Source organism: Pezoporus wallicus, unplaced genomic scaffold (assembly GCF_028554395.1).
Source record: "Pezoporus wallicus isolate ANWC-B61680 ecotype Strahan unplaced genomic scaffold, APGP_CSIRO_Pwel_v1 contig_7725, whole genome shotgun sequence".
Lineage (NCBI taxonomy): Eukaryota > Metazoa > Chordata > Aves > Psittaciformes > Psittacidae > Pezoporus > Pezoporus wallicus.
The window spans coordinates 310,457-337,802 of NW_026638946.1; the positions used below are offsets into that span (position 1 = coordinate 310,457).

The following is a 27,346-nucleotide window of genomic DNA, read 5'->3' on the forward strand; positions in this document are numbered from 1 at the left end:
ACTGGTCACAATCACTTTTGTTAAGCAGTTCAAACCACTGCACTGTAAAGGTGATCTGGGGGAGGTGATCTGGAGAGAACTTCCAGGCTAGATGAGTAAGTTTTAAGACCTCTTGCTCTGCATCACAATCTGGTACATGAATAAGGCTTGAAATTAACACTGGCAATAGCAGTAGATCTTTACAGACAAATCTTGGAAAGATGTTATTCATAACTACATTTTCTTGGGTGAGCTAATGGGGATAGTTCCCCAAGTCTCCCACTGCTACTGGCTCTTGACTTCGTGAACAGGGAGCTTGGATCACTAAAGATTTCTCTGAACTTCTTTCAGTCATATCAAGGATACAGAAAGTGTTGTTTTTTTTTCACTGAAGCCTCTGAATTTAAAATAAATATTAGCCTTACATCTAGTTCCCTGAGCTTTTTTCTCAAATTTATCAAATATCTTAATTACCACCCCACTGTCTTCCCTACTTACTGCTTCCAATCAACTGCTTATCACTTTACCTCTGTTCTCTGCATTGTGAGGTTTTGTTTTAAAAAGAAATGGATCCACAGCATGACTTTTCTGTTTCACTTGACCAGATTATGTTTGCTTTTCTACCTATATAGAATTCATAACACTGAAAGTAGATAATTTACATACTGATACAGCAAAGATGTTGACAGTGCCAAACGAAAAGACTTTTAACCTTTGATCCTTGGTCCGCAAAGCGGCTTTAGCTTTTAAATGACCTTTTGAATAAAAAGGCATTAAATAACAAGTAACAGTGCATTACAGATCCCCAAGTTTTATCTTTAAGGTTCAGGATGACAGTGAAAACATTAAGAAAGTTTCAATCAACAATTAAGACAGCTTGTGTTAAAAACTTTGTGGCCAACTCCCTTTACAGCTAAGGAAAAGTCCTCACTTGAGAAAACCTGACTGACATTGCAAACTCTCAGGACCCAACCATGGAACAAAGAGGACGGACTACTGAAGAAGAAAGCACACAGGTCACTGGAGGAGGATAAAAGGCTTTGACAAATCATAATTGCTATGCAATAAAAACTTTAAAATTATTTGCCTGCTCAGATTCATGCATGAGCAAACAGTACGCTGACATCAGTAAGGGAAGAAAGCTCTACATTAAGAACACATGAAAGAATCTGAACTATAAGGAAGTAAATGAATAAGGATGAAGAACACGTACCTAAAATCAAAAAAAGATAAGCAAAGCTGAGTACTAAAAGGCAGACATTTGAAAGCATACCAAATCTTAACCTCAGGAGGTACAGGGACAACATTCCCCTGAAGCACTGCTAAGTTGCCCAACTTGCCAAACATCAACCTATTTGCATCTGTCCTAGACAATCTCCCTCTTACTGAATCTCAGAGAAGAGCAGAGGCTGCACCAGAACACAGCAAGTGTTTTAAACTGAGATACACAGTCTACCCTGAGGCAAAAAGGGAATGCAGTCCTTACGAAAGTCTGAAACACTAGATCAGTAATTACGATGGGGTCTCAATATGACCCTGTGATTGCAAAACACTGCTGTAATGCTGTCCTGAATTCACAGCCAACACCATGGCCCTATGGAAAGTTTCACTACCTGAAGAGATAATGAAAAGAAAAAAAAAAACAAACTAACCAGCCCTCAAGGACTTAAAGAGCTCCAGGAAGATACATCATTCTCAATTTATCTTGTCACAGCGAGTTGAAAAATGTCATGCAAAGTGGATGCGAGTTGTTAGAAGTCCACTGTAAGACTAAAAGTTTCCTGTAACAGTTAAAAATAATGGATACTTTTATCAATACTTGCTGCAGAATACATCTTTGCTTAAGCATTAACATCCTATTCCATGAATTAAAGTGGAAAGGCTCAGCAGTGTTGCAGAATTTCAAGGCCAACCTTCAGGAAAAAGGCCCTTAATTATTAAAGCAGTATAGAGAACAAGTCATGGGCAGTTAAAGAAGTATTATTTCCAAATTCAGAAGCATCTGTTCAGTGAAGATCTCAAGTCCTTTCCCAAACTAAATGACACTGGTTTCTATCAGTCAACATAAAAGTTAATACTGGTACATTAATTGCATGTAGGACTGCACAATTATTTCTGTGGTGCCCAATTATTTCTATAGTGCCCTTTGTCACAGGCAAAGCTCCAATTCTGCAGAAGCAACTGACAAAAATATATATACACACACACATACTTTCCTATTTAAAAAACTCTAATAAGCAGAATACTGGTTATTATAGCATGTATTTTGTGATAACCAATAATCACTGATACTCTGAGAATTAATAGTGAATAAATACAAAGTACTAAAATTCTAAATACTAATAAATAAAAATAAAATAACAAGGAATTCCCAATTTAATAGTAGTTAAAATATTTAACTACAGCTTTTAATTTTTTTTTAGGACTAAACAACAGCAGCATCTTTGAAGATGCAGAGGATTTTCCATTCTAGTTAAAATTGCAGTTCTAGAGTACCATGCCACACAATACCCCTTCTGGACGCATTAATCCCAATCCCCAGAAGTCCAGTGGTATGCAGGGAGAAAACACACTTTCACTCACTATGCTGTAAACAATGTAATAGCAATATGCATTTATCAGACTGGATTCATATTCAGTAATTACTTCAGGAAAATTATTTCTTAGAAATAGGCATATCCTTTATTCAAATATAAGCAGTTGTTCTAAAATCCCCCCAAAATAGTTACTTTTTTTTTTTCCTCTCAAAATTCTGCTTCAGCTGCTGGTGCAAAGCAGCACTATACAGTAAGGTCCTTCAGGAGGTTCCTCTGCTAGGTAAAAGGTGATAAACAGCCTAATACTTTCTTGGGGGCAGTGGGAAGGTTAACTATTTCTCCCTGCTGGTTCTCCTAAAGTCACTACAACTGGTCCCAGGGACACACTACTGTGTGTCCTTAGCAGCCAATTCCTCTCAAGCACTAGTGAACGCAAAAAGGCACATCCCCAGTCATGCACTGTGTGAACTCCACTGCAAACACTGAACACTGATTGTCTGCCCATCTAACTCCAGATCAGCAAAGCTATACCTAGTGTACCCAGAGACACAAGCACACACCAAATAAGTCAGAGCTACCTGAATACTGTTAAGAAGGCTTGCACACAAAAAGGCAAGTTTTCCTCGGTGTGTATCAGACTTGAGCTCAACCCAGAAAAGGCAACATTCAGCTGCATGGGTCAGAAAGCTGTTTTCTCTGAATTCCCCAGTTTTCAAGTGTTTAGATATTCAATCAATGTTTTGGAAAGATGCAATTAGCCCTACTTAATTTTGCCAATGAATTAAACATGTTTATTCACGTCTTTACTGAAAGCAAATATACCCATAATATATTCACATGATTTTACTGAAATCAAATCGGCACAAAAGATAAATTTTCTCCTCAAACAAACTATGGACAATAGTAAGTAGCAGGGCTCTAGACAGATTTTTTCAGCCTAGTCCTATCTACACCCAGCAAGAGTAAATGAAATACTATCAAATAAAGCATTCAGTTATTTGCCATAAAAATGGAAGCAATAATTCAAGTATTACTCAGTAAAGATTATGTCCTGCAAAATACAAGAACATCCTTGGAGGCAAAGCAGATAGGTACTTACTGTAATGAACTTTAATATTCTTGATGCTTTTTGCTCAGAGGGCTTCCTTAAGTAAATACAAAAGAAATATGAGCACTGGAGACAATCACCTGCAGTTTTAACAGAGCCTCCAGGACACACATTTTAAACATGGAGAATGTCTCAAAAATAAAGTTACAAAACCCCTTTAAAGTGCTGACAAAGCCCACATGGGTTCCAGCTATGCTTTGGATAACATGAGCCCTCATACCACTCATGCTCTACCAAAGTAGATTAGACACTAATAAAATAAAAATCTTTGAGAACATTTAAACTTCTTTTCTCCCAAAATAAACTTATTGGCAAACACTACATTTGTTTAGTCACATAATCAACCCTGCAATTTAACAAACATCATTTATTGTTCTATGACATGCAACTAAATCCCACTTTTAAAATTTACTGTCAGGATTCGGCATGCAATTTAACGCAATTCATGACTTCAGTAATTGAACTGAGATCTCAAACATTTCAGAGCCCTGTTCAACACTGGGGGTGCTTTCAAAGTAAGTCTAAATGTAGGGTATAAACAGTCAACAAACCATTACATATCAGGTGACTCACAATCTTAAACAGACCTTTATCCTGAACTTTCCTCTCACACTTCCAGATTTTACACTCAGCATAAACAATTGTTCTGGATACAGTCCAGAATGTTCTTTTTGGAACCATGGGACAGGACTACTCAGTTGAATGACAGACATCAACATGAAGGGCAGAAAACTTTGTACAAGGAATCATTACCTTCACAGAAAAAGGAGATTTCCAGTGGAAGGCTCAGAGACTGAAGGACTGTCTTGTATGTTCCCTAGCACAAGATTCAGAAAATGACTGCAGAGGTAAGCAGCCATCTGGCAAAACCAATTTACACATGCATCAGGCCCTATTATCTTTCAGCAAGCACAAAATGCAAAGCTGTTGCATTCGCACAGAACAGCACAGATGATCTGAAGTACAGGATTCATACTAAATAGGAATCCATTCTTAAGCACAGTACAGTATTTCTCAATTTGCTGAACTGCGCAAAGTTGCGTTCATCAGGAATGTAATTAAAGAAAGATACTAGGTTACCTTATGCTATGCCAAATAGAGAAACTGTACTGCTTTCTATGTTAAAAAAAAAAATGCTTTTTCATGTAAGAAAACTGAAAACGTTTGTGTTCAAAGACATATTGTTTTTAATCTCGATTTCATAGTACATGCTGTTGTTTCAACTATATAATTTGCACTTCATGAAGATTAATACAAGAACAATAAGCACATTTATAATATATTGTTACAGTAACTTTGTTTAGTGTATAATACGTAGCCGTAGCAAGATTATTACTCGGAATGGCGAAATAGCTACAATGTAATTTTTCTATTCATTCACAGCTACACTTTGCTTTATCTATGATTCCATAAGAATTAAGCACGTATTTTAAAACCTTTTATCATCTGAACATGTTTTGACATACCCACTGTCTTTCTACAGCCACCAAGTTTACAAGTTCCACCAAAGACATGTAGGAAAGATACTGTGCCAAAATATATTCTGTTGTAGTCCCACTTCATATGGTATCTTGAAAACACTCAGAATTAGAATAATCATGTCCTTATATTAAATTATAAAAAGTATATACTACTGTCTACAGATTATTTGAAGAACTGTTTGAAAACAAAACACTCCTCCACACCCAAAAAGCTTTGAGTACTGTATTTACATTTTCAAGTCAAAGTGGAATTTCGCAAGTCAAGGCAAAAGCATGTTTTGATGGTAGTTTAAAATCAACTTACATTGCTGAAAAACATCCAATTACCGAGCTATAACTTGTATATCATTAACGGAACCACAGAATGGTTTGGGTTGAAGGGACCTTGAAGATCATCCAGTTCCAACCCTCTGCCATGGGCAGGGACACCTTTCACTACAGCATGTTGTTCAAAGCCTTGTCCAACCTGGCCTCAAACACTGCCAGTGATGGAGCATCTGCAATTCTTCCGCGCACCCTGTGCCAGCACCTTACCATCCTTATTAAAATTTTCTTGGTTATATCCAAACTATGTCTACCCTCCTTCAGTTTAAAACCACTGCCCTTTATCCTGTCACTTATGTTTTTATTTAAGGTCTGCCTTCCTTATAAGCCCCTTTAAATACTGAAAGGCCATAGAAAGGTCTCCCCAGTGCCTCCTCCAGGCTAAACAACCCCAGCTCCCTCAGTCTTTCTTCATAGGAGAGTTGTTCCATCCCTCTGATCATTTTTGTGGCCCTCTTCTGGACCCGTTCTAAAAAGTCCATGTCTATCTAGTGCTGCGGACCTCAGAACTGGATGAAGTACTCCAAGTGGGGTATCACAAGAGCAGAGTAGGCAGATGCAATCACCTACCCCAAACTACTGTTCATGTTTCTTTTTACACAGCCCAGGATATGACTGGCTTTCTGGACTGCAAGTGGACATAGCTAGTTCCTGTCCAATTCTTCATCCACCAGTACTATTCCCAAGTCTTTCTCCACAGAGCGGCACTCAGTTCATTCCACAGCCTGTGTTGATACTGGGGATTGCCCCAACCCAGATGCAGGACCTTGCAACTTGGCCTTGTTGAACCTGCTGAGGTTCACATGGGCATACTCCCTCAGCCTTGTCAAGGTCCTTCTGGATGGCATCCCTTTTCTCAACTAAATCAACTGCACCACTCAGCCTGGTGACATCTGCAAACTTGCTAAGGGTGCACTCAAATCCCACTATGTCATTAACACAGATATTAAAAGGTACCAGTCCCAATATGGAACCCTGAGATGCCACTTGTTACTGATCTCCATTTGGATGTATTAATCTACCAGTATAATTAATACTCTGGAAATATGTATTTAACAGCAAGATTTTTCAACGAAATGCCATGGTTTTGAACTAAAATTAAAGCAACTGTTCCTACTACAGATATCTCCTATTTCAGACCATATTTCAGTGCAACTATTACTGATTCTGGCTTAAAAGGTAGCAGAATGATGGCAACTTCTAATAAAAACGCAAGACTGAAGTCAAAACCTCATAACCTTGTGAAAAGCAAATTTTATTGTCAAGGCCAGGATAAAACACAAATAAAGATGAAGCAAAGATTCTCCACAATATTTTAAAACAAGTTTGATCTCCTGTATATTGAGAGTTCATCAGAGTCTAACAAGTTCTCATACCTTGTACTTGGTGAAGACATTCTTTCTAATCAATCTTTCCTGTTTTTCCAAATCTGAATGATAATGGTCCTGTGCTAAAAGTAACTGTAGATACAACTTGCAGAACATTCATTCTTTCCAGTACACACTTGATTAGTTTATAAGAATGCTATTTCTTACTACTTTCTGTAAGCCACTAGCTTTGCTAACCAGCATTGGATAGGCATCAGAAATAGCATCCAGCTTAATGTTCCTGCCATTTATTAATTTCCTTATAGACTTTCAGTTTCCTCTGAACTTGGAATTTCTTATAGCATAGTCAAAGTAAATTTTCATCTTTTCCAGTGCACTCATCCAGAAAAGTGGTGGCAAAGGAAGCCCAAAAACATCGGTAATGCAAGCTTTAGTGTTTTGTAGTTGACTTCTTGTTTCTTTTCCAAGCATTCCCTTTGTAAATAATCTTTGGGGTTTAAGCATCAACCCCAGAATGGTCATAAGCTCCAACTACTACATATGCTTTGGTTTAAATACTTATTTCCATTTTGCAGGAAGAGAAATACAGAATTTCAGATTACAGGAGAGTGAAAAAAGCCAAAAATCTAGAGAAACAAACACTAAGCATTCAAACCCAAAGACAGGGGAGAAAAAGCAGTGGAAATCCTTGGGATGTCCACCCCCCCCAAACTCCTTCAGTGTTTGGCTGACTCCAATTACTCAGATTCACCAATCCTTTGAATATAGGAAGTATTTAGGGAATCTAATGCTGAGAGCTAAATTTCAACAACAAAAGAGGAATTTTACCTATCCTTGTTCTCCATAACGTCATCTGTACATCTGGCAATTTGCAAACTTGTGCTATTTATTTCCTTAATTTAAACACCAACTTTAAGCCCTTGCTCCTGAATGCCCAAGCTTAATCTATTTCAAACTAAATAACTTAAAAAAAATCCATCTATTCTAAATTACATAATTCAGAATAAGAATTAGTTTTGGCTCATAGCTATGAGTACTTTTAGAACTGCAAAAGGTCACTCTTTTAGACAACCTTGGTACATGAAACAATGAAGTATATGTAAAAGTTTCTTTTGCATGAACAATTCTATTATTTTTTCTAATTATTTACCATTCTAATGTGTTGTCATAATAAATGAAACAAAAACTTATGTTTTTTCCCATAGCTTTATTGCAATGTCTAGTTATACATATATACAACCCACCACACTATTACTTAACATTTTTCCAGAAAACTTAACTCTCAGCTCTTCCCTTGAACAGACTGAGATGTCTCCTACAGAAGAAAATTATGACAGTTCATAGCAATGACTTATTATACGGATGTGCTTTTTCATTCTTGTGCTTATCTGTTGATATGTAGCTATCCTTATAACTACATTTGACAGGACTTACTGAACAATAATTAAATTGAAGAAAACAAGAACAGTAAGGTCTACAGAGTATAACTTGTACGCTTACTTCCTTTATTCCAAACTAAATCAATTGTGTAGAACTACTCAGAAAGAACTTTTATGTCAGTTTAGATAAACTGATAATGATTCTCTCTGTGGTGATGAATTTGTTTCTAAACTTCATAAAAATTCTCAAGAGATTACAAGGAACTGTAATACACATATATAAAAATATAAGGTAAATAGTCAGCCTCTTTGTTAAAGAGAAGATACAGGGAGGAACCAGGACAAACAGATGATTTGACTGCAGTTCTCATGGCAAACTATACAGAATTCTACGAAGCCACCTTTTCTACAGGGAACTGACTGTTGTGGTTTAAGCCCATTGTTCTCAGACTAAAGTCAAAAACGCAACAGTGCACCAGCTACTAAGAAGGAGAAAAGTAACTGTTGTAGCTGAACTCAGGACACTGACCGAAACAAACACATGGAAAAAACCAACCAAGCAAATTTAGTGCAATATGCTTTTTCAAAATAAGAAAGTTGAACTCTTTTTTCCGAACCTGGTTTAGAACAATTTGCTTTGTTCCCAGGATAAAGCTGTTCATACAATATTTTCCTTATTCATTAAGACATATTTGACAGGATACACTATTTCAGTTCTTCAGACTTGTCCTGAATCAGTCAGAACAGAACCTAGAAGAAAAATCAGCAAAAGCTACACCAAATCCATCCATTACTATTATAATGTGATCACTACAGAACCAGTTTCAGTATCTTCATTAAAACTGCATGAATTAATTCTGTGAGAACTCAAATGAAATTTATCTCAACAATTCATTAGTTTCAAAGTAATTTTGGCATTTAAATAACCCTAAAGAGAACATCCAGATAAAGCTGAGTGAGTATTATAGATCCTCCCTGAATTTTAATGCAGGTTCACCAACACAGTTCCATTCAAAATGACAGCCAATGGCTACAGCTAGGAAGCAATCTGGTAGGACAGACACCACCTGAAGCAGCAGGCTGGCCTGCTCTGTTAGATGTGTTGACTTCCATCTTCAGTTTCAACCATCTTCTATGGACAGAAACTCAGTCTTTATGCTAGCCCATGAAATAACACTACTCAAGAAAATACGGCATCTCTTTCAAAATTGAAAGTAATATAACAGATCAATATGATTATTTGCAGATCATTTCTGATCTGCTGGCCATAAGTATGCTGCTCACTTCTGGAAATAGATAAAGCATTTTGATAGTCTATTGTTTTCTAATTTGTAGATATGGCTGTTAGTCATTTTGTCCCGTTATCAATTTTCTTCTCTACAATGAGCTTTCCAAAAACGGATTTCAAGTGGATCTGTGTATTATACAACATATACACAACAGAATCAGAAAAAAAAACAAACCTACAGTTGTGTTAATGATCCCATCTTCCTTCCCTGCAATAAGCAGTAAGATGCCTACTTTTCTCCCAACCTAGAACTTCTTCAGATGAAACCCTATTAAAAGAAAGACAACATTCCCCATTTCACTTGCAAAGTTTCTTTAAAACCCTTTCCCCACAATCTTCTACTTACAACATTGTCCTGGGTTCAGCAGTAGCAGACATGTTTCTCCTTTGTGTTAACTGGTGCAGTGCTGTGTTTTGACTTCTAGTTTGAGAACAGTGTTGGTGAAGCCGATGTTTTCGGTTGTTGCTAAGTGATGTTTACCCTGACCAAGGACTCTGTGAGGCTCATGCTCTGCCAGGGAGGAGGGGAAGCTGTGAGGAAGGAGAGACGGGGCGCCTGACCCGGGCTAGCCGGGGAGGTATTCCATACCACAGCACGTCATGCCCGGGGTGGGGGGTAACTGGGAGTTACCCGGAAGGACAGGAGCTTCCGGGTGGAACTCGCTTTCTTGGCCGGTGGTATCGTATTCTCTTCCCTTGTTATTTTCCCTTATCATTGTTTTAGCTGATAGTAGCGGTGTTGATTTGTTGCTGGACTGTTCTTGTCTCAACCCGTAGGAGTTGCACTCTCTCGATCCTCCTCCCTGTTCCTCCGGGAGCGGGGAAGGGGAGAGCCCCGGTGCGGGGGGGGGGGGGGGGAGACGGACACGGACCTCGATTGTTGTCAGCTCGGCACCACTCACTGGGAGTGAGTGAACAAGTTACCTGACTGGGTTTAAACCACGACAAACATACACTACTTATATAAACCTCGTGTAAGAATGCTGTGAAAGTTGTCAATTTGAGTGTGGATTACTAAATGCAAGATTATTATTACATTTAGACTGATGGGGATTCTCTACAGTGCATTGAATCTCTTCTGATTTTGGACCTTTACTGAAATACCATCATCAACTTCAGGTAAGAGCGACTGTATCGACTCAAGATATGATTGAATTTAATTGGCTACAAGCTGTGACCTCTGTATTTCAAAATACGCTACTTGACAAAATTTAGAACAATTGGCTGTATTTTTATTCTGTGCCTTTTCTTCACATATAAATCTATGGCTTTACTATGATACATACCACTTTTTGTGCAGCTAATCACACAAAGCTGTGATTGCCACGCTGGAAGTTAATATGGGAAACTGGACACTTCAAAAAGAGTGCTAATACATATTCTTACATAGTTGTGGTTTAACCCCAGCCAGTAACTCAGCACACACACCCCTTCCCATCCTACTCTTTAGGGTAAGTGCTACAGCAATAACTAAAACACTGGTGTGTTATCAGCACTGTTGTCAGACTACAGCCAAAACACAGCACTGCACCAGCTACTAGGAAGAAATTTAACTCTATCCCAGCCAAAACCAGGATGTACCTGAAGCTCTGAGTTTTAGAGTGTCTGCGGATTTAAAGCCACACCTTCCGTTATATCAACCTAAGCACAGTGCAATAAAACAATTAACCTTCTAGATGAATGCTTAATTAACAAAATTAAGCAATTCCACAGCAGGCCTAGACTGCATCTACTATAAGGTTGCATCCATAATATATGACTTTTTTTGCACTATTATTATTTTAGTCATTCAGATTATATTGCAGTAAGTTCCAATATATCATCCCTTCTGTCAATGCTTCCAGTATTCATTCCCTTCAAGAAAAGCAATTTATCGTCCCCATTCTTGGAAGTGCTTACTTGCTAACAGCCACAAGGATCACTAAAAAGAGGAGAGAAAAAACAAAGAAACAAGAATTTTCACAGACACTGAAAGTCTTAAACTATAATGTTTTATAAAGTAATTTTATGCCTTTACGGTCTTCCTCAATGTCCAGTCTATTTAAAGCAGACTGCTAAAAACATAAAAAAACAATTCATCATCTCATTACTACATCACAATCAGTGCTTTCTTTCAACAGTCATTAAAAAAACCCACTCTTTGGCAGGCAATTCCAATAATTCCAATGAATATTATGGGGATCTCTAAATACAGAGCTTTCTAAAATAATGTAGTGAAGGAAGACTGGCAGGATATTCATTAAAATCAGCACAAGTGAAGGTTCTACATCATGAAACAACTTACATCCCCGCTGCTGCTGTAATTACCATAGAGTCAACAAAATTCAAAAATTCTAATGAAGGAGAACCTAGCTCACTAACAACTATCGCTGCATTACCTTTAATCTACCTGGAATTATGGGCAAGGTATCTATCTCCCCAACAAATATATATCTGTGACAAACATGTGATGCCACTGGATGTCATTACTACTGCATATATGGAGTTGCAAGAACACCACCACCTGTACTTGACTAAATCCTCAGAAGCTGCAGACAAGAACAGTACACTCTGGGAAGTCAACTGCTTTGTGTACAATACATTAATTCTTTGGTAATTTTCCCCTGCTGCGTTTTCCTCTCCCTTCCCTCCTGATGGGAGGATGAGCTGTGTCCAAAAAACTGTATAGCTTTAACCTCTAAGGAAATTGCTTAGTTGAGTTTGCTCAGCTCAGCAAACCACTTAGCTGCAAAGTCTTTAGATTAGAGCTATGCAAATAAGAAAGATTAAGTTACAGACAAAGATAGGTTTGTTACCAGCTCAAAGACTCATAAGGAGGAACATGGAAAGGTAGAAAACCAGAAGAAACCCACAGCCTGAAGAGGGTAACCCAGCTCCAATCAAGGGTCTGTTACAAGTCTTGGCAGCCTCCTTTCTCCCAGCTGACCAATGTTTGCCTGGCCAACAGCGACTCTTCTGGTGTCTTATTGGAACCTATGAGTGTACTAGTAGTTTTCAAATCCTACCTATCCTTTGTGTAGTGTTAACTAATAAGCAATGGTTTGCAGTCAAGTACACCCTCTTAGCACTCTGTAAAACACATGTGAACAAAACAACGAAACGGACAGTAAGAACACACAGAAGTTACCTGCATTTTGCAGCTCATACTGATGTGCCAACTTAAGTGCATTAGTCAAGGAACAATAATCTTTAACACCGCAGCACTCAAGCATCAAGTTATACCAATCTAAAATACTAAATATACAAGTGTTATAGAGTAGCAGTGTATCCATTTCTTCCTGAAAAGTGGTACAAACCATGGCAAAGCTCCCACATAAGGCAACAAGTTTCTGCTTCCACAGGTACTTAGCGTTAAACACTGCAAACAACTTAAGCACCCCCACACACATTCTCTGAACAGCAATGTTAAGGGAATTATGATCCCAGACAGGTACCCTACTAAACAAACACTAACCTCTTAAAGAGGTCTTTCCCAATTCCTTCCACCTACTAATATATTACAACAGTGGCGGCTAAGGACTGAGAAAGTTAGCAATCAGAAGAATGGCAAAAAAATTCAGGTGAAGAGCAGCTGTTTAAGGAAAAAATAAATACTGACCTTAATAGGGGCTGCTGAAGATGTTAGACGATCAACCAGCCTTTAAGAAGTCACATCGCAAAGTAGTGAATTACTATGTATTGACATTAGTGGACCTTTTTCCCCCCATACAGAACAACATTAAGTCGCTGCAGGATTTAAACACTGGGTGGCAGAAAAGGCCATCTTCTCAGCATCCTAACGTAGGTGTACTGTGACATTTTAGTCGCAAGAGAGCGCCCAAGACATCTATGTGAGGCTGGACAACAGGATGGGGAAGATAGGCCTTAGGTGACCCACACCACTCCGGAGGGGCAAACTGGAAGATAGGCCACCTAAACCATAAACTGAAACACATGCTTCAGCACCTGACAGTTCCCCAATTTCCGCTGCACTGATGGCAGGGCTAAAAGCAGTTTCTGAACTACAGTAGTTTATAACCCACTTTAACAGAAACTGAAATAAAGGTAGCACACTGAGCTACAATCAGCTGCTTCACCAACAGTTCAGAAGACCAAGCGGGAGAGAACATCTGCTTAGGCAGCAAATGACCAGCATGACATTTGTTGCCCTGATATAAACCATGGCTTGCGCCACACAGCGTTTGCACTCTGAACACTACCTATAGCATTTCAGAGCACATTTGGTATGGATGTCACTGGAGACTTCATAAAACTGAAGGAGAAAGAAAAGACTAAAGAAAAGATTTCTCCCATTACACAGCTTAGTTTCATGAATTAACCCTAACTATTCTATGATTCTAATTTCATTTCCTCTTCCACACTTACAAGCTTTAATTTCCCAAACAGAAAGTATCACCAACACATACAAGACAAAATCTAGAGGTGGACAGACCAAAAAATCCCCACTAGTTACGATTTGGTGCCTCCACAGAATCACCCAAGCATGGACATACAAAATCCACCCTAAAAAACGCACTGGCAGGGCCTCAAGAGATGCCTCAGAAGAGATGCCAGGGATGTTTGATGGCCCCAGAACCTTGCAATGAAGGTCATCTTTTGCTGATCACACTGCTGCATTCAAGGAAGCAGGATTTCATAATTAAAACTGGAAGGTAAAGCAGCCTCTGACTCTTGTGCCCAAGTCTTCTCTTAAGTAGAGCAACAGCTTCAAATTTTGGCTAAGTGCTCATGTGAATAGGGTCACAGTATTAAAAACTGCAAGTTTTACTTCTACTGTTATTGATAAAGGCTCACAGAAAGGTACCAGTTTACTTATTGCCTCTTGGAACTGGAACAAGAAAGCACAGAATCTAACAAAGCCTAATGAGAAAAGAGGAATACAGAGCCTTAAAAAGAAAAAAAAAAATCAAAACAATACTCTCAGATCTCAATAATCCTAGAAAGGCAGCGTCAGTTACAGATTTTAATTATGTAGTGCAAAACAACTTATCTTTGATAGGTGATATCTTGTTCTCAATTCTTTTTAAATTGTTTTGGCTAATTATTATGTTATACACATTTGCTATGGTAGAGAAATTAATCTAAATCAAAACACAATCAACCACTCCAGTTGTGATCCCACCTGGTCTCCTGGGTCTACAGCACAACTTATAATGAACTTGGCAGCTGAATAGTCTTAGAATACAATTTGAGGAAGGAAAAATTGTTATACTTAGCTTGGGGGAAATTAATTACAAGCAGAATCCTTACTTACATGTGCTTACACATATTTTTTGAGTGAGCTATCTTAAACAGGATTATAGTTCAGAGAGGGCACTTCAATTTACCACAAAATTAACCAGGTAGTGCCAGTGAGACTACAGGTCTGGAGCATCCCTTTTACCTTAGAGCATTTCCCTTTCATGAATTCAGGGATAGGAAATACAGAGAAAGGATATAAAAGTTTGTTTTTTAAAAGTATTCTTGAAATAAGCTGCAATGCTCACTCCAGCTTTGTGGTTGTGTTTGAGTTGGCTGCTGAGGGGGACAGGAAGGATGGGCACAGACACAACTGGGAGGGGAGGTACATGAGGGAGAGGAAGACTTGGCAGATTAAGAAGTTTGAGGAAAAAAACCGCCCAGTTTCAGATTACAGAAAAACATGCCAAAGTTATGAAAGTGAAATTTATTTCTGAATTGGGTTTTTCCTCTTTCTTTAAAGCAGAGTTTATAGTAATTGTCTTGAAAGAAGCTAAACAGAAAATATCTTTTTAGCAATCCATTTTTTTACCTCCAAATTCTCATTTTACTGAAATTGAGGTTTTATTCTCCTGTGACACCACCTTGAACAGTATAACTTTTTTACGATTTTAATATTTACCAGAAAGTTCACTGTTTGTACAACACTTGTAGGAGCATGGGGTAAAACCAACAAAATTCTACTGCTCATGAAGTGTTGTCTCGAAGTCCATAATACAAAACATGCCTCATCTTCTTAAACTGCACTATGGTGCGAGATACACCATCCAGGTTGTCCCTGGAACAGTTTACTATTGCTTTTCTTGGAGCTACTCTCTCCTTACATAAACGTTATTAAAAATACAGTACTCAAAATACACCATGGATATAGTCCTGGTTTTTTGTGTGTGTGGATAGAGATCTCTTGCCACCTTCGGTTATAGCAAGTACTCAGTCCCCTTCCCAGACAACTGAATAATCTTGCAAATGCTGTGAGACAAATTTACTTACATCTTGGCTTTCAAAGAACACGCAGACAGACTACACTGATAAAGCAATTGTTTCTTAATCTCCTTCATGGCACAGAATTAGTTTTTCTCAATTCCAAAGTAAATTGAGCATTCTTTGTATTTGATGTTTAAGTACCTGTAGCTTTAACAGTTCTTCCCACTACAGAAATAAAGGGATTTAGTACAAGCACTGTACAGGAAAGAAGGCTGTGCAAGCTGAAGAGATTTGTCTCAGAAAGCAAGCTTCTCTGTATACCGTTCAATAGACTGTGTTTGCTATCATATATTTTCAGCAAACTTTGAACTTCTGCAAGCAACTCGAGTCTCTCACAGATTTTAATACTCCCCTCTTTCAGACTAGAGCTGCTTGTTTACTGCTATGGAAATTAGCAGCTATGTCAATCAAGCCTAAAAAGGTAAAACCTTCAATGAAATGTCAGTTCCAATTCTTTTCCAATTTTGTTTGAGACCTGGACACACAAAAAGAGGGGGGGAAAAAAACCCCAAACCAACAAACAAAAAACCAAACAATCAAGTAATTTTTTAAATCATTTCTGAACATCTTAGAATAAACAAGGCTGTTACATTTTTAAGCCTTAAACTTTGTCTCTAATCAGACAGAGACTCTTTAGTGTTTCAAGTATCATGACCAAAGAAGCCCTTAATGACTAAAACCAGTTCACTGCACAATCTCCCGTGCTTGCAGTAGAAGGACAGATTTCCACAAAATTTAAAAAAGGAAACCCAGATTTGTTGTTGCATTTCACTAGAGGGCAGGAGATAGGGAATGACATACGAGGAACCCCATTATTTTTACTCATCAGTGGAGCATAGATTCGATTTCTCTGGTCTTTGCTATTTCCTAATCTCTTCTCTCTTCCTCACAGCTCTTCCCACACCTCCTTTCCAGCATTCAGTCTGGCATCTATTCCAATCAGATAGGATGAAAAGTAATTATGCAGCAGCATCCCTCCCAGACAAGTACAAGGCACAGATCACTGATCGAACAGACCCATGTAGGAAGTTCTTCAGTTCTGAGTAAATGCTTAACATTGCCATTACTACCTAGAAAGGAGTGTGCTGTTTAACTTACAAAATTCTACCACAACACTCAATACCAGCACCACTTTCCTTCCCAGCAGGAAGAAGCTCTCTCTGCTTGGAACAGAGAAAAGTTCGTAATTGCATGCAATTTATTTTCTCACTAGAGAAGTCGGTACTACACACTTGTTGATTATACATAACCATAAAATGAAATAAAGTGTGAAATACCACTGTATTATATTAAAGCTTTAAGATTATCTGAAACAATTGAAGATGAACTTAAAGATTAACAGGAAGCAACTCAAAGAGGATATCATTAGATATACTAAAATACATTTGTTACAATAATTAAAATCACAATTCAAAAAAGCTCCCTTAATTCATCAGTTAAATTGTTCCAAATAAAAATAAAGAGCAGCTCATCCTATTAAGTAACAGTGTGTAACTCACTTATTACATTGGTCACTCAGTTTAATTGACTTGTGAGTTATGTGCAAGAGTTTCCATTAAACAGTTGACCTATGCTACATGTTACTTCTGCAATAGTGACTTTCTTAAACAGTTCCAACCTCCATAAGCTATGAAACTGTCATCCTCAAGAACATAGTCTATGAGTACAAGAAGACAAATCTTTTTTGGCAATTAAATGAATATACAAAGGTTTGATATCTGCAACATAAGCATATCCAGTTAATGGCAATTCAGTGCAAGTGAGAGAAAAAAAAACGGGGAAACCAGTAAATTGAACTTAAGAGCACACAAAATCTAACACTGCAAAGAAACTAGCAGGAGACCAGAACTCTACAGTAGCTGAGTGATAAGCTACCAAAGGAACCACTCCAGTGTAACCTTGAAAGGGTTAAACCAGAACTTTGTAGTTGGTAAGAAAGGCAAAGAAGATTACCATGCATCTCAAGGGGCAGAAAGGCAAATTTATCATGGAATAAGAGATTACTGACACTACAGAATTTATTAAGAAAAGTTTCAAGAAGATTCTGGGGTGGTGTAAAATTTATTGTGGGATGTTTAGTGGAAGAAACACAGACAAAGAACAGGAGGAATCTAGGGTGGTTCAGGGAGAAACAAATGTGGGAAAAGGTGGGAAAAATGGGAGGAGACCAAAATAAACTGGTTGCCAGCATCCATTTCTCCATTTAAACCACAAAATATTCAGCATACAAGATAAATCCCCTCACTCCCAATACCTCAGAGAATACACAGTAAACAATGTTAAATGCTAATCATCACCAGACATTAACACATGGTTTAACACATTAATGGTTTAATTAATATAAAAGAGTCTGGAATAAACACCTGAAGGAAAGTACAAGCATTAGTGTGTACAGAGCCATTGTACTGTCTACTCTTTCATATGGGTCTGAATCATGGGTTATCTACTGCCATCACCTGGGACTCTTGAACGCTTCCATCAGCATTGCCTCCATACGATTCTAAACATCCACTGGACTGACTATGTGTCAAATGTTAGTGTCCTTGAACAGGCAGGGGTCACTAGTGTCGAGGCCATACTGCTGAAACTGCAGCTGCGCTGGGCAGGGCACGTCTCCAGGATGGAGGATCACCGACTCCCTAAGACTGCGTTTTATGGTGAACTCGCCACTGACTGCCGCAAGAGAAGTGCCCCAAAGAGGAGATATAAGGACTCCCTGAAACAGTACCTCAGCCTTGGCCATATTGACTACCATCAGTGATCCACCTTGGCCTCCAAACAGGAAACTTGGAAACACACCATACATAACACTGTTGTCTCCTTTGAGAACACATGCAGAATTAGTCTTGAGGAGAAAAGACAATGTAGAAAGAATTGTGCCTCACCTATACAACCCAAGGAGACCTTTTGCTGTGCTTTCTGCAACCAGATTTGGCCTTTTTAATCATCAGCACGCCGGTAGTAAGCGTGGATAAAGCCCTTCCCAAACCTTTGTTCGCCAAGTCAAGCCATCACCACTAGTTAGTTAATTGTGCACCGTGTCCCTAAAACTGCCAACTGGAAATGACCCCTGCTCTGTATTAACTGTTAACCAAACTATGGAATGCAGTTTGTTGCCCTGGGACAAAACTTTTGGTACATTTCAAAAATCTCAGTTTGACAATAAAATTCCAGAGCTTACAAGTGTTTTCAGCTTTTCTTATACCTCATTTTTTATATATAAAATATGTTTATATCTATAGTATAAATATGAAAATATATGGCAATTCAAATTCATTTATACTATATCATTAAATATGAAATATATATTAAATATTTATGTAGGAACATCTATACATAAAATATTGAACCTCTTTAAAAAACAAAAGTCAATTAAAGTGATATGATTATAGAATCCATCCAATGCACATGGTATACAACATGTATGTATGTAGTCATTAAGAAAAAAAAATCTAAATGTTATTACATTATGTTAGGTTTTAAGTATTTAGCAAAGTTAGGAAATTAACTTAGCATACAGAAACTACTGAACAAGCCAAATAACTTCTCCAATTTGGCAAACAGTGCAGTTTTAACAGAACTGGTAAGAAACAGTAACAACTAGCACACCTGAAGTGACATTTTCTACTTACTTTGCATAGTCAAAGAGCCTGCTGTCCCAGAGCTGGTGAGTTCCTTTAGGACCGGAATGGAAGAAACAAGAATCCGTACCATCAAATTTGTTGAGACCGTCTTCAGAGTTTTTGGATGCATGACTGTGCACGACATCGAGCAGAACAGTGATGCCCATTGAGTGAGCAACATCGATCATTTCTTTCAGGTCATCTGGAGTTCCATAACGGCTACCAACATGAAAACACATCGTATTATGAGTGGTTCAATCTGCACTTAAGCTGACAATATTGAACATTACTTATAAATTGCATCGAGGTCAGCAGTTCTTCCTCACCTAGTTTCCAGTTGTATGCAGGTTATTTTTTCAGCCTCTTAAGTAATAGTTATTATAACCTGGTATATAAACAATTTTTAGTTATAAAAGTTATGCACACAATGTTTTGCAGAAATAGTTTCAAGGTTTTATTCTTCCATTTTAATCTGTTAATACATCAAATACAGTACAAAAGATAGCTGATAAAAGTTAAGGCTTCTATTTAAGGTCGGACACTTCCTTACTTCTTAAGGGACAAGAACACATTTATATATTAATATAAAAATCACAACATTCAAGGTTTATCATCATTTTCTTAACAATTAACTGAATACATTTTCACTCTAGGCCTCAAATCTAAGAACTGTCTGCTACTGTTCCCACAGAACACACAAAGGCATGATTTTAATGAAGTCTATCACTAACAAAGAGTGTACAGTTCTGTTTTATTGTAAGAGTGACTTACATATTGTGTTTGTTACTGCCAAGAAGATTGCAACACAAAAGCCAAGCATAAAGACTGCTGAAGGTGGATTAGCTGGAATATGGTAGGACAGATGAAGTTACAGCCTTTCTATTGTACCCTATATGAAGTATTTCACAGAACAGCTGATCACTATGGCAAACTGAATTCAGATTTAAGAGGAAGCTAGAGCAAATACCTCAGTCATTACTTTCTCTTTCCATTAAATACTTACTTGTAAACACACACATACAAGCATACTGATTTTGATGGATGTAAGGAGTCAGGATGTAAACTAAAAGAACAGAGAAGATGCTGAAGTACTTAAACCTACCTTGATGCTGCGAAGAAGCTTGTGACCTGATAACCAAAACTGGCATAGTATGCATGTTCCATAATAGCCATCAGCTGGACACAGTTATATCCTATAGAAATAGAGTAAAACAAATCCTTGCCTTAAGGATGGTTAACAGAGGATTCAACACCTGTAACATATCCATTCCAGTCTTCTCTCATTTTAGCTGCTTCCAACTGTAATGATTAAAACTTGGTCTCTTTCAAGAAGAAATTAGTAGTTTATACCTACATGATCTTCCAATACAAATGGAACAGTTGATTTGTCAAATGGCCTACATATAGCTAAGTGTACTCAATCTCTCAGATTTAGAAAGAAGTAATACTCAAATATAATCTTAATATAACCTCAGAATTTTAACTATGCCCACCTGCATGTGCTGAACCTCCATTTTACTTGCAGTGAGAGGGTATGGGGGTAGTCACTGGCTACATGTGCTAGATATACCTTACGCAATCTTTTTTTACCACTTCAGAAACACTTTTCTTTCAAAATTTAATGACTATATTCCCCCTCTACAAGAGGCTTTCAGAAAAGACAAAACACAAAAGTCATGTCTTTTTGTTCCGATTTTACCAAAGAACCTAGTTACTGCAAGAGGGTCAGGGACACGCTGCCTCATGTATTACCTAGGAGTTCAGTGCAGTATTAAGAGAGGGAAATCTAAAGAGAAACCAACATGCTAATGGTGAAGGCACAGAAATCCCCACGCATCTTAACTAAAGCTATCTTTAATATCAGTGAGTAAGAGCCCCTGACAGCTAGCAAGCAAGGACTATCAGCAAAAGATAACCTTCAGGTTTAATCTACAGTCTCTGTTGAAACTCCCACCACCACCACTCCTCTTTTTTTTAGTTTAACCAAAATCTTCATTCTTTAGTTCAGACAAGATACCAGGGTTTTTTTTTTATTGTTACTGGTTTTGGTTTTCAATTTCACAGCTACAGAAGAGTTCTTAGCAGACAGTTGGCATGAGTTCAGCAATGTGTCAAATTCATTGCTATTTTATAATTCAGGCTCATTGCACTTACCGTTATTTACAGCATTTTTATAACTATAAACAGCAACATAGCATCAAATTAATCTCATTTGATTTGCTTGCTATTTATTTTGCTATTTGTCATGCACATATTTCTACCAACTAATATCTTATCAGTTTTAAATACTGATCTCTTTTAGCTTGAATTAACCAGTAAAACATTCCAAAAAAGAATCTTAAAAACACAAACACCCAAAACTTTGTGTTTACATCATGTAAATAAGAATTAACGTTATCTATCATCTCTGTACAGCCTACCTAAATTTGATACTGCTTTTATTTTAGTGGTGTGTCAGCCTTTCATGTCATTTCTCCTTCCCAGAGAAAAACCTGCCCACAAAGCAGAAAGCTTTCATAATTCTGTTAAACCTATTAACCTCCTGGAACCACTGAAATTCTTCAGCAGTAAGGGAGAGGTCACAGGCACATAACATGGAATCCAGATCTACTTTTTGTTGAGGGCTTCCAGACATGCAAACTACATCTCACCTGCAAGCTCAACTTTATTGAAAGACACATTTTGTGAGACACTGACTCAACATGTAAACCTGCAAGAAAAAGGTATGATTTCTTCAGGAACTCTAGTAAAGAAATAAGTAATTCTACACATAAGCACAACTACCATCCCACAGAGGTCTCAGCTATGGACGTCACAATTATTTTATAGTTGAGTGTATCAAAGCATATTTCGTCACAGCAAGTTCTAATATTGTCCATTACAGAAACAGTGCAAAAACACCACAGGAAAAAAATAATCACCAATTAGAAATCGAGGTAAACAGCTTTCCTATGCTTCCTGACATAATCATCCCAGCTGGTTCACACACCCCCTCCAATATACTGGAAGTTCTTTTAGAAAAGAGGATTTGTCACATTTAAAGTTTCTGTGTTCTGATGTTTCATAGCAGCTGTTCAGAGATAAAAAAATCCAGCATACTCATTCTAGCCAACAGAAAGGATAGTCCTTTCTATCTGAATAGTTCTTTGTCTTTCCTTAGAATCAAGATTTACATTAGTAGAACCAATTAAGAACACAGGATTTTCTGAAGACTGTCTCCAAAAAAATGGGTCCTTTTTCAAGCTGAAAGCAAACCATGCCAAAAGCAAACTGCCCTGCAATATTTATCAAGCCTTTCACAATCATATTTTACTTAAACTGTGTAATGGGTTTAGATTCACATACCCTATTTCTGTCTTTGTTTATTCTCTGTACATTTCACTTGCTTTTAATTTTTGCTGCCTTAAAAATCTGTTTGTATAGTTGTCCTGGGTTCAGCAGTAGCAGTCATTTTTCTCTTTCTTGGTAGCTGCTGCAGTGCAGACTTTTGGCTCAGGAACAGAGCTGATAACAATGATGTTTTGGTTTGGCCAAGGACTTTGCAAGCCTCATGCTTTGCCAGGGAGGAGGGGAAGCCAGGAGGAAGCAGAGACAGGACACCTGACCTAAACTGACCAAAGAGGTATTCCATACCACAGCACGTCATGCCCAGGATGTAACTGGGAGTTACCCAGAAGGGCTGGTGGACTGCAGGGTTGGAGGAGGTATGGGTGGGTGCTTGGTCGGGCTGGGGGGGCAAGTTATTGGTCGGCTGGTGGTGAGGTGTTGTATTCTCTTCCCTTGTTATTTCCGTTATCATTGTTATTATTGGTGGTAGCAGCAGTGATTTGTGTTATACCTTAGTTACTAAACTGTTCTTATCTCAACCTGTGAGAGTTGCATTCTTTTCGATTCTCCTCTCTGTCCCTCTGGGAGTAGGGGGAGGGAAAGAAGGGGAGGAGTGAGTGAACGAGTTGCCTGACTGGGTTTAATCCACAACAATAGTACATGTAATCTGAAAACGCAAAAAACCTATAGACATTTGACAAATACATTTTCTAATAAAAATAAAAAGGACGTTGTCTGCTATTACTTACCAAGATCCTTTATCCTAGGTAGTACATTGTATGTGAAATTTTTATAAGAAGCTACTTTCCCTTCTGGGGAAGCAATCCCCACATGAGATTCATAGATTCTTAGGCTTTTTAATCTCTTGGGGGAAGGATGCTTATGCTATAAGGCAAAAGAAAACAGTTGTTGTTAGGAACAGCTTGGAAGTATTGTCACAATCATAATTTGCATGAGATGAAAAACAATTTTAGGTTTGTTTTCTTTTTCTTCTAAGAGCACAAACATTACGAATAATTACACATTCTCAACTGTTAAAGTAAGTGTCTAGTTCAAATTAAAATTCTTCACGAACAAGAAACTGGACATTCATGACTCAATACTTTTCTTCTACCCTTCTTAAATTACACTGAGGTATACAAAGTTAGAGCACTCATTGTGCTAAAGTGCTTCTGAATAACTGTGAAGCTTGTTTGAAAATACAAGTCAACAACAGGCAGATAGGTTATTTTTCAAGCATACTTGCTTTCTGCAGGTACTCAGAGTTGCTCTGCCTTTTTCAAATAAAACTTATAAATATTTTAGCCCTAAAGAAAACAGTTCCACAGCACTAAAGCATCTCTGTTCCAATTACTTGGGATAAAAAATAAAACAAAACAAGACCATACCCAAAGTCTGTAGGTGACTACACACTATTTCTAAATGGGTGAAAAATATTTAAAGAATACAAAGGCCACTGAAGTTCATCACAAAACCTCCTCCTTACACTTGAACAAGAGCTTACACTTGATTTTGAAAAGTTAGAGCAAAATCGGTAAAAACACACATATACATGGAACAGAAACTAAAAGGACAATGTGAAGAGCAAGAAGTTCTGGTTTTGTTCCCTGTAGTTTACATCAACTGCGCACCTCTCCTATTATTAAAAAGACTTCAATGTTTTTTCTGACTTATCTCAGTAAGGCATTGTCTGCACCCTAATGTCTTTGCCTCCTTTTCACTCTAGGCCATTACAGATCACTGCATCTCCCATTACCTTGCCATTTCTTCTCTTATAGAGGATCCAGGTGTCACAGAGCATCATAGATACAGGGTAGGTCATTAAGTCATATGAACTATACACTTAAATAAGAAAGTTACTGCAATCATGATTTTAAGAGCTTTTCCATGTGTATTACCCTTTGTCAAGCAGATGCTTCATAATTTGAGATAGGTTCTAAAATTTAACTCAAAATGGATGCTACAGCACCTCTAATACAGAGCACTGCATACCACTTTTTAGAAAAAAAACCAAAAAAGTAGGCAGTCTACAGTTTCTGAATGTTCTCCTAGGATATTTTTCATCTATCATGTGAAGAGTTTCAGCTTTATAGCAGTCCATGAGAATTAAGACAGTTTTTAAAAATCAATAAATGGATTTTCCCAATAAGAAGAAACTAGGATTTGACTGGAATATGAGCACCTTACTTTTGAAAGTTTTTCCTGACTTCATACAACATTGACTTACTATTGCAGTACTGAACTTTGTATTTGCAACTAATTCAAACCCAATTCTAGTAATTCCCTGCTCTCCTCTGGACCAGGAAGGGCCACCTAGTCTTGGAATACTTATTGAGCTTGCCTAGTATATGGAAAGCCAAGTTTAAAAAAACACTTCAATGGGTAACAATTTTTATTATATACTCTACGGAAGACTGAAAGAGTAGCTTCAAAATATCCTTCATTAAAGTAACTTCATTCTGTCAAAGGCATGAACAACAACCATTCACTTCTCAGGTAGCTATTTTAATTAGTTTGCTACCTTCTTTTTATGGAACAACTCTTTTTTATTCCAGGCAAGGATACAAAGGTGACAGGATACACTGTTTTATACACCTTTTGAAAATAATAATTGAGCCTTACTATATATGACTGTGGTGGATTCCAGTGCACCCAATCGTAATTCACTTTGTCTTCATCACGGACTACGTATCTTGCCCAAGGTGAAATACGATAAAGGAGATCGCCATTTTGAGCGCGAATCACCACCTATAGAACAACCCAAACATATGCATGCAGTCACACATAATTCATATAAAACTTCCTTTGTAAACTATAGCAGAGAATGAAAAAGTACAGAGAAATTTAATTTAAAGAACACACAAATATACAATACAATTCAAGTCAATAAAGAATGACGCTGTTCACAGATGATTTGCAAAGGGATGGCAAATCAGGCATATCAGACACAAGAGTGATGTTCATGAGCATGAGGTGAAAAGTGATGATATATATAAGCTTCACATAAGTAATGTGAGAAAGAGCCTTCTCAAACGGATTTCTTTTAGGTTCCCTAATTTAGGCAGTCATTGCTATTTCCCTGCCAAGTTCTTATAAATCTAAATAGATATATGGCACCATATAGACAGCGTAATGCCATCAAGATAAGAACTGTGATTTGTTTACTTGGCAAACAATCCAGGTAAACCAATTTTAGTATATTAATTCCCTCTTCTTTTCTATGAGTCCTAACCAATATCACATCAACCAGAACTGCAGATCAACACAAAAAGCACAGGACATTTTTCAGGTCAAGAAGAAGGAAGAGAGTAAAATTTAAATTGCTGGGTTTCGTTTTGCTGCCTTTCTGATCCTCTGGGTGCCTTCATTGTTCTAATGACAAAATAGTGTTAGCTGTTCTACTTTCCATATTTGGTTTTCTCTATTTTATAATGAGAGATTAACAAGGACCATTCCTTTCAATTCTTTCAAAAACCTCATAAAACTTCACCAGAAAGAGTGAGCAAACAAAAACCTAGGAGCACTTTTGGAATATTATAACTTTGTACAAGAGCAAAACTGAAACAATTTCTAGGTTAATGTTGTATGGGGACCCTGCAGAAGACATTGTATTTGAGGAGTTGGTGCTCTACTGAGTAATTAATGAATTCTGTAACTTGTAAAATATCTCTGGGAAAGGGCTGAGAATCAAGGGCTGGAAAAGGTTGTGCTGCTGACTGTGAGAGCGCTGCACATTTAGAAGCTGGTGACAACAGGTCCATGCTGTGCTGCACATATCCCTTGGGTGCAGGACAACCTCAGCCATAACAGAGGGACCTGGCAGCAGCTCCCCCTTGGTACCAGCAACTACATCACCCATATGGCCTTGCCTTTGTCTTAAAACTCCAGTAAGAAATTCCCATGTGAACATGTTCTGTCACATGCGTACGCCATGGGAAAATCTACCTGGCCTCTGTCTGATGCCATGCTAATGCAGGTTGCCCAACATTTGAAGGTGATTTAATCATTATCAGTACTCCTCCTATTATAAGCGATGCAGTAATTGTATGAAGCCAGTCATTGTTAGTCCTTTCTTGTTGACATGCAGAAAGAAACCTGCTCCATCTCACTTAACTCCCTACACTACACCTCCCCACTTCCTCGGTGTGAAAGGAACAGCATCACACTGGTTCTGCCCAGTGTTTTGGCTGTCATTAACATAAACCACAGAAAGTTAGCAAATTTAAACCCAAGAAATGTACAAGCAAGTAAAGTCCTGAAATTCTTCATTCCCCTTTTGTTAAGAAGCTGATGGCTGTTTTTCAGGTTTGGTTGTTGGGGGTTTGGGGAAGAGAAATATATATATATGTATGAATAGCTTCACATGAAAATGAGCAGATTTAAGCTTCCCCCCCCCTTTTTTTATTAACAAGGTGACTTTTCTTTGCTCTCAGTTCCTAACACTTACTCTAGAAAGAGACCATTATCAATAAATTGCCTTTTCACCTGTGGCAAGTGGTTTCCTTTATTTTGATTCATTATCTGTATCCTTAACCCAACCACACAATGTAAGATAAAAATATGTATATGCAGTGGTTTAATAGAAGTTGGTAACGCAAGGAAGTATGACTGTTCTGTCCCTCAGTACATATTACTATAACTCTAACAACTCAGAACTGGTTATAATAGAAGAGGACTAAGAATATATAAAACAAATACAGACCACCTAATTAGTAAAAGTGGAGAAAAAGTTGTTTAGAACACTGTAAAA

At 37.8% G+C, this 27,346-nt stretch overlaps 1 protein-coding gene across 1 annotated transcript in view; it reads right to left on the reverse strand.

Annotated features, from left to right (window-relative positions):
* Positions 1-27,346, reverse strand: part of GBE1 (1,4-alpha-glucan branching enzyme 1) — a 149,394-nt gene that overhangs the window by 69,445 nt on the left and 52,603 nt on the right. The window contains exons 4-7 of the mRNA XM_057413298.1: positions 25,219-25,344; positions 23,346-23,481; positions 20,372-20,462; positions 19,279-19,488 (exon numbers count right to left, since the gene is read on the reverse strand). Of these exons, the coding sequence (XP_057269281.1) occupies positions 19,279-19,488; positions 20,372-20,462; positions 23,346-23,481; positions 25,219-25,344 (563 nt within the window). The remainder of the gene's footprint in view (positions 1-19,278; positions 19,489-20,371; positions 20,463-23,345; positions 23,482-25,218; positions 25,345-27,346) is intronic.